Here is a 9,008-nt window from a genome sequence, read left to right on the forward strand (position 1 = left end):
AACGTCTGTTTACTCGGTCGGCGACTTAAAGTGTTGTGGGATTGCATGGTGAATGCAATGAATAAAGTGTTGTGGGATTGCATCCCAGATATCACCATGCCGTTCTTGAACGACATCCCGATCAAGGGATGTCCGGAGGACTCTAAGGACGAGTCCAGCCAGAATTGGATGGGTGGTTAATCAAGAAGATGACGATGACGTACAATTCCCCATCTGGTTCAGTGCGAAGGTGTTGAGTGAGAGGCAGCGAGGATACGCCCAAGTTAAACGCAAACTCTGGGGTATTGTTTCCACAGTTAAGGCCGACAAGGCCTATTTGATCGGGGCGGAAGTAATCATCGAGAAGGACTACCTTCTGATTCTCGGCATGGTTTCCGGATGCGCGACTCCGGCCCTGGCGATTCTCAGGTGGATCGCGTACGTAAAGTCCCTCAATCCGGAGATACGACACATCTTCAGATAGGACAATGCCATGCCCAACATGCTTTCTAGAGCGCGGTTCGACAACGAGGACGGCATGGTGTTTGAAGATGACGAAGTCAACGAGGACTTCTTCAAGTCAGCCCAAGTGAGGGCGAGCAGACGGGGCACTTCGGCATTGAGCGAGTTTGACGAGACCGACTACAACGGGAAGTGGCTTCGGATCAGACCGTTCCTAAATACTTTGACGCCAGACGCAACATGGACGAAGGAAGAAACGAGCCAGATCTGGAAGATGGCTTACCGGTTCTTCCTACGGAACGATAAGATATGGAAACACCCAAAGACACGGACCGGCACACCGCTCTGGGTGGTGGCAAAGGAGGAAGCACAATTGGTGCTCGTGTCGGAGTTCCTCGAGAACCCCTAGTCCGGACACTGGGGCACATGGGCCACGTTCGAGAAGCTAAAGGAGAAGTATTGGTGGTCGGGGATGTACTGCGACGTGCACGATTTCGTAATGATGTGCGAGAGTTGCCAAGTGCATTCCAGAGTCCGGCACCGAGACGAGTTACACTCGACTTACCCGCCAACCATTCAATTCAAATGGATGGTTGACTTGGTGATGATGTCGATAGGGGTGGGGCAGATAAGGTACATGTTGCTCACTAGAGAATACTTGACGAACCAGGTGGAAGGCCTAGCATTGACAAACAAGACGACTGCAACCGTATGTTGGTTACTAATCGAGGATTTGATCTACCAGTACGGGTGTGTGGGTAAGATCGTGGCCAATTGAGGGGAGATGGACGCACAAGAAGCCGAGGAGTTGTTTGACCGGCTAGGGGTAAAGCTCTCTCTCACTACAACTTACAATCCAGAAGCCAATGGGAAAATTGAACATGGGCACGGGCCGATCGTGAAAGAATTGGTGCGAGCTTGCGACGGACGGGTCGGGAACTGGCCGAGACTACTTCCTTATGGGTTATGGGCCGACCAAACTACGCACAATTCGGTAACCGGGTACGTGCCGACAGAACTGATGTTCTGACAAAAGCCGAGCATGCCGATGGAGAGGACAATTTCATCATGGTTAGCAGTCAACTGGTCGGAGGAGATGAGCTAGGAAGAGTTGTTGGGGGCGCAAATCCGACAGCTTGAGTGAAGACTGGAGGACGTCGAACGAGCAATGACGATGATAGAAGAAGCATGGAAGAAGAACAAGGGTTGGTTCACCGGATGCACCGACTCCAACCGGAGAAGATCGAGGAGGGTGATTGGGTGTTGGTCTACGACAGCAACCTAGATAACCAACACCGGTCGACCCGGAAGTTTGTGAGGAGGTGGTTCGGGCCGTATGAGGATCGCAGTGCCTATTGCAGGGAAGCGAATAAGGCCTTCAAGAAGCGGTGCGAGCTGGAACCAGATCCGATGCTGGAAGAAGGCCGGAGCGAAAGCGAGGAGCTGGAAGGAGACCTAATTGACGATGATTCGGGAGAGGACAAGCGAAGCTGAGCCGGAATCCCCACTGTTACACTACTTGGCACATGCCAGAGGATGTGCGGTTTGGTGGGGGTGGACGTCGTGAAGGATTCCGGCCATAGGAATAAACGGAGCCGAATACACGCGAACGTGTGTGTGCATGGATGCACACGAATTAAGTGTTATGTACAAACATATGTAAGTAGCATAAGACTAGTGAGTACTAGGAAGTAGGAATCAATGGGTACTTTAAAGACCCGCACGGATAGATCTGAGGATACAGGGATTTGATGTGAAGAAATCGGGGGTGGGATCTCTAACATTGATCGTGATGTAACGGTCTCCCCTTGTGTTATAAAAGGGGAGGCTTGAGCCTGTTTTAGGGGGGACGATTGGGAGGACGAAATGTTGTCGGTTTGAGTGTTGAGCTCTCTCTCTCTCTCTCTCTCTCTCTCTCTCTGTTTTTCTAGTGTGTGTTCCATGCTGATCCGGGGCAAAAGGTGAAGCCTATGCTAGCATAGGAAGCCCGTGAGCTCACGACCAGAGGTTCATCATTCCGTGGGTGTTCGTGGTGGTTGTAGTTCAGTGCATCATTGCCGGCCAAGTCCAGTTGTATTCTTTCATTCTCTGTTAATTATTAGGGTTTCTTTGTGGCTCTTCTTGTGTTGGGTATTCCCGCGTAGTTCCTACTTGCTGCGATTCGCTGCGCCCCGAGATCGTGCTCTCATTCCTGTATTGTCTCTGTTGTGTACGTGTCCAAGTCTGTGGGCCTGTGAGCTCATTACTGTCGTCCGACATTCTGATCGGAACAATACACTTCATTAGGCCCGTGCGCTAACCGACCGGGATCCGGGAATCGTTCCGGATCGGTGACACGTCCGACAACCAAACGAGCGAAGGCATCCGGACATCGTTCTGGGTCGTCTTCTCTCTTACTAACTCCTTAGTTTGAGACCCTGGTGATCCTGCCCCATTTCTACACGCACGTGGATTTCCGCGACACCGTATTCTCTGTATGATTGAAGGTTCCATTACACCTCTGTATATTTTCTATAACTATCCAATAGTGGCAATTGTGTCTGTGAAGCTTCCGCACGAACTCTTTACACATGTAAAAGAATAGTGTGCAGAAGCTAGTACACAAGATACAGTTAGCTCTGCCAAACACCTGTAGACAGTTAGGTAAAACATAGAGAATGTAGGGGGAGAGAGAGAGAGAGAGAGTTGAGCAGACAACAAAAAAACTTATGTTACAAAATACTATGTACATCATGATGTGCTCACTGAGCACCTTTTATACAAGTCCTCCAAAGGACTGACAGAAGTATTGACAAGTACTTCAATGCTCATGAATGAGTTACTGACACTATCTACCTATTTACTAAAATAGAGATATAGGCCCCTAACGGCCTATCGGCTCCCTGCCAATCCAGCTTCCGGCTTCTTCAACCGATCTGGGCCTAGCCAATCGGCCTATGTCTGATGCAGTTTTTAGCTTCTTCAGCCGATTTGGCCCATGTTGAGCTTGTCACTCAACAGATATCTATTAGGATGCATATGAATTACTAGATGTACATGATTTAGAAATCCTCGAAACTGGGATCGATTACCATCAAACTTCTTGGGGAAACAAATCTTTGGTTCTTTGAGAGAGCTTTGTTGCATTGACGCTTGTTGATGAAGAGACCGCAATGTTGTTTCCAATTGCAATACACGTGTTGATAACTCGTCATATTGTTGTGCCTTTTCTATGCTTACTTGTTGCAAGTCTCCAAGCAATCGTTGATTCTCTTGCTCTAACGCCACAAAATTATCTATGAGATGCTCGAGCTTAAAGATGACTCAGACATGCTCTTGCTTACTAACAAACTCCATGGCAACGATAACTTGGTAGGATTCTCAAGAAAAAAGAAGGAAAGAAGAGAGAGAGAGAGAGAGAGAGAGAGAGAGAGAGAGAGAGAGAGAAGAGAGAGGACATTCCGGTTCAAATTGTCGAGGCCCTAGCTTGACAAAAGAAAATTGAACAAGAGAAGAAAAGAAAGAGAGAAAAATGACTGTATTTTATTATAATACAAAAATATACAAGAGTGAGAACTATAGTATTTGCCAAAGACTAGTGTTGAACTGAAATGGTTCTAACAATACGATATGTCTTATTTATATACTAGTAGCACGTGCCCCTTTGATGTTTATAGGATCATGATACCCTTTGGGATGTTGTAGGGTCATGGCATCCTTTGGATATTTACAAGGTTACAATAACAAAGCTATAAGAAAGTAAATTATAATATTTTTATGTATAACAAGAATAACCCAATGGCTAAAGTTAAGTGCTCTTCCTTAGAAGGCCACCCTAAAGCTCATGGGGTTTTTTCTACTCATGACACCAATGAGTCCTCTTACCCTTTTATAGATCTCAAGAGGCTCTCTCATGAATAAAATTAGTAGGTGCTTTTTTATTTTAGCGTGCACCCTACTTTCTTTTCCACTTGCATGCTCTACTTTTTCCCTATTTGGGCCTAATGTGTTTTCTTGTTGTAATCAACTCTAACTCAAAATATGTCTTTTTAATCACACCCTCGATATATCGTTTTACCTTTTCAATATTCCTCCTATGCATTTACCACATCCCAACACCGTTTTAGGATGTCGAGATGCTTGTATGTCATCGTGCAACGCAAAACCATCAATTTGCAGTGCATAATCAGTCGTTGCATAAAGACTCTTGACAAAACCGGTTGTTGACATTGTCCTTAAGTGCATCACATGGCAACAGACCAATAGCAACACAATTTGCAATGCTTAGCAAAATGCATCAGTAACGAGCACTTCGAAAATGTTCCTTGCACAAGATACCCTACTCTCATACACTCACAAGCTGATTATGAATGTCGTGCCCACAATAAGTTCCTAAGTGTGAGCATCATTCTCTAATCCAGTGTTCAAACATCTAATCACATTTGAGTTTGCATTCCATACATTTCCCACCATGAACTATCCCTACATTTCTCTCAATCACAATTTTGCATCCTTGATTGCAATGTCAATAGTAAAAATTTTAAACATCATGAGTCACTTACCAACACACTATGTGGAAATGTCCATCAAGAAAATTTTTGACTCTTTTGAGACCTCTTAGTTTTGGAGAGTGTAGGGTGAAGCCAATCAGCAATACACCTCCATTTGAATGAGGGGCCCCATGCTCCGCCAACTTCATAGCACGAACACTAAACAATGACAAGGGTCCTCAATTCGTCCACAAAGGATCCATATTGCATTATAATACTCCTACAATTAAGGATACAGCGCAAGGGATTTTTACACTCTCCTACCATGAACACTATTACACAATTATGGTCATTACTTCCCAAACCGACAACCATTATGTCTGTGTACTGACTCTTTTAAACAATGATGGTCATTGCTCCCCATACTTACCCATATCTCACTGTAGGGACCCTCTTACCATTCAAGCTAAGACCATTATGTGAGGAAAATCATGTTGCTTTATGTTCATACGAGGAACAAAATAATGTGATAAAGAGTCCTTGCTTCCTCATGAAGAAAGCTTATCACATTATGGTGACCCTCCTTCAACTAAGGGGGTCAACGTATGAGGGATTCTTATGTCTTCCTCCATATTTTGTAGGATGTGCCTTACAACATGATTCAAGTGTCCCTCTTACAATTCTTGAAGGATTACTAGAGTTAAACACAATATCAATGAATTAGGGTAAAGTTGAAAACCATCAATGGATACACCATGTTGGAATTCATCAAATGGATGTGGAAGCCCTTGATTAGTTTCTATCATAAATATACTAATGATTTCAAACTCAATTTGATGTTACTTCAAATTCACTTTGAACTATAGGAGATTGCCTTCACCTGTTCAATTATATCCATTAGTTGATGACCTATGTAAAAATCTTGCCTACTTGCAATTTGAACCTTCACTAGACACATAATAAAAAGCTTACCTAATTACAATTTGAACATTCACTAGACGCATAACACACAACACGCCTTTTATGTGGAATCAATCCTACTTTACGAACTATTTGCATCGATCCAATCCAATCTGCAAGTAGACTGACTTCAAGTAACAAGATGATTCAAACTAACACGACGATGAGAGAAAACATACATCTTGCTGGTTATATATTATCCAACTTGAGACTACCAATTATTTACAATAAACTGATTGTAGATCGAAGATAAAAATAACCTCAATTTTGAGTTAGCCGAAATGTTGTTCAAGCTCCAAATGCTTCATTTCATTCATGATTATAGATGAAGGTGATTGGTGGTGTTCACACTCTGCCTATTAATGTAGATTCAATTTTTATGTTCTTCGCAAAAGCCTTTTCTCCCCTTCTCATTTCATGGCATGCATTAGATAGGCTTGCAATGTTGTTGTGGATTAGGTTCCAATGCTATCATGGTGCCTATTAAGACTCCAACTTCTAATGCATTACTTAAGAATTTGCTTAGAATTTGGGAGTGAATAGACCACTTTGTTATGAAAAAAGGTTCCTTCAACATTGAATCATCGTTAAGTTGCATAATTCAGTTCTGATAGGGTGAAGATATGATGAAGAAGGATTACACAAATAATTTTGATCCCTGCATAGGGTAGGAGTATTTTTTATGCTAAACTTCTTTGACCAAGCATTATGAATATCATGAGATATAGGACCCTCTATATTTAAGTTATCGATATTAAACTGAAATTCAACACTTTTGGGTTTTATGTAAGGCAAAAAGGCCTATTGATCGTATTCAATGATTAAAGTTGCATTATGGAATCACAGTCAACCAAATATAAAGACATGTAAGGTATGCAAGGAAGGGCTAGTAGAGGATGAATATCACTTGCTTTTTACATGCTCCACATATAGTGCAATTCGTGAAAGCTATATTAAATGTTAAAAGAGAAGACAAGCTTACCACCAATACCAAATGCTGTTCCACAAAAATCAAAATTGTATGGAGAGGGTTTGATTAATAAAACATTTCCAGCAATATAAATATTTCCTATTACAAAAAAACATGCAACACACAATAACAAATCAAAAAGTATGATCAAGTTATAGCAAGTACCTTTGACTCTATGCTTTTTCCACACTCAGGGAGGATTGGATAGTTATTTGAGAAGCATGCATCACAAAAGGTTGGGGCTTCCTCACCTAAGACCCCTTTGAGCCTTTCAAGAGGCAAGAAAGCAAGGGAATCAGCACCAATGAACTTTTGTGTTTCCTCAATGTTTAGCCTATTAGAGATAAGTTCATTTGGACTCGGAGTGTCGACACCATAGTAGCATGAACCGATAATGGGTGGACTGGCAATCCTCATATGCACCTCTTTTGCTCCGGCTTCCTTTATCAACCTCACAATCTTGGTGGATGTAGTCCCACGCACAATAGAATCATCCACCACTACTACCCTTTTACCTTTCAAAACACCTTTTACAGGTGCAAGCTTAAGCTTCACGCTAAAATCTCTAATTTTTTGTGATGGCTCAATGAAAGTCCTACCAACATAATGGGAGCGAATCAATCCTTGTTGAAAGGGTACGCCTGCCTTGGCCGAATAACCTAGAGCCGCCACCACACCAGAGTCGGGGACAGGAATCACAACATCGCAGTCGACAGGTGATTCCTCAGCCAAAATTTGTCCAAATTCATATCGAGATTTGTATACCGAGCGTCCAAAAACAATGGAATTTGGAAGTGCGAAGTAGATGTGCTCAAAAATGCATGCTTTTCGTTCTCTGTGGGGTAACAAACATAAGGAGCTAATGCCATCTTTATCGACAACAATGACTTCACCAGGATTCACCTCTCTTTCATAAGTAGCTTCGATCAGATCCAATGCACAAGTCTCTGAAGCAAACACAATGGCCCCGTTTTTCCTCCGCCCCATGACCAATGGTCGGAATCCATAAGAATCTCGTACAGCCACGAGTTTATCCTCTGTTAGGAACACCAAAGAATAAGCGCCTTCCAATTGCTCACATGCATTCACAAGCCTCTGAATAAAAGGCCGAGATTTCGATATAGCAATAAGATGAAGGACTACTTCAGTATCAGAGCACGTATTGAAGATAGATCCATTCTCTTCTAACGAAGCTCGGAGAGAATCATAGTTAACAAGGTTCCCATTGTGCGCAACCGCCAGAGAACCGAACCTATATCCAGCAACAAAAGGTTGTACATTCTTCAGTGCAGAGGCACCCGCAGTGGAATATCTGACATGACCAATGGCAGAAGTTCCTGGGAGCTCATTAAGCTTTGATTGGTCAAAAACCTCTGACACTAGGCCCATCCCAGTAATGGCTTGAAGAGAGCCATTGTTACAAGTTACTATACCGGCCCCTTCTTGACCCCTATGTTGTAAAGCATGGAGAGCTAAATAACAAAGTCTGCTTGCCTCTTGATCACCGAATATGCCAACCACACCACATTCTTCTTGCCATGATGGTTTTCCATCTTCTTCTTCTTCTTCTTCTTCTTCTTCTTCTTCTTCTAATCTTCTTTGCCTGATTCCGCATTGCTTCTCCATGGGGTTATGACCACGTTGTGAACCATCATTGAGCTCACATAGTACTCGTTTGGATGATGATTTGTTGACGTTTGGAAACCTGTAAACACACTGATTGCAAGAACAAGAATATCTCAGAATGGAAACCCTGGAAATTTAAGCCTTTAAAATCCAAGACCTAGAAATTAAAATGTTTAGAAGCATAGATGCTGTGGCTTTGAAGACAAAACTCTGGAAAGTGGTGTCCCATGAAGCCCAAGACTTAGAAGTTTGAGTCTTTAAATCCATAGACTTTAATACCCTAAAAAGTTGAGTCTTTCAAAGCGCTAAAAAATAAATTCTTTGGAATCCTAGAGGTGTGAGTCCTTAAAATCCGAGAAAGTTGAAGTTGAATTCTCAAAAACTCTAGATCTTGAAATTTAGGCGATTTCAAAACCCTAGAATGTCTTTAAAAAAATTGAAGCATTAGATCTTTGATAATCCTTTCAATCTTCAAACCCTTATAAAGACATTCAAACCCCTAGAAAATACCAAGACTTTAAAAATGACCAATTCGAGCTGTA

The 9,008-nt window shown here is 42.7% G+C and overlaps 1 protein-coding gene across 1 annotated transcript; it reads right to left on the bottom strand.

Moving 5' to 3' along the window:
• Positions 1-6,870: 6,870 nt before the first annotated feature.
• On the bottom strand, positions 6,871-8,589 carry LOC147861007 (amidophosphoribosyltransferase, chloroplastic-like). The gene has a single exon (XM_087323529.1). It carries the CDS (start codon positions 8,464-8,466, stop codon positions 6,988-6,990), a length of 1,479 nt encoding a protein of 492 aa, XP_087179655.1. The 5' UTR covers positions 8,467-8,589; the 3' UTR covers positions 6,871-6,987.
• Positions 8,590-9,008: the final 419 nt, after the last annotated feature.

Source organism: Azolla caroliniana, unplaced genomic scaffold (genome assembly GCF_043228905.1).
Source record: "Azolla caroliniana isolate FFs.n. ecotype wild unplaced genomic scaffold, voAzoCaro1.0.p SCAF_8, whole genome shotgun sequence".
Lineage (NCBI taxonomy): Eukaryota > Viridiplantae > Streptophyta > Polypodiopsida > Salviniales > Salviniaceae > Azolla > Azolla caroliniana.

Coding starts and splice junctions, on each gene's coding strand:
- LOC147861007 (XM_087323529.1), bottom strand. CDS start 8,466: ATGGAGAAGCAATGCGGAATCAGGCAAAGAAGATTAGAAGAAGAAGAA.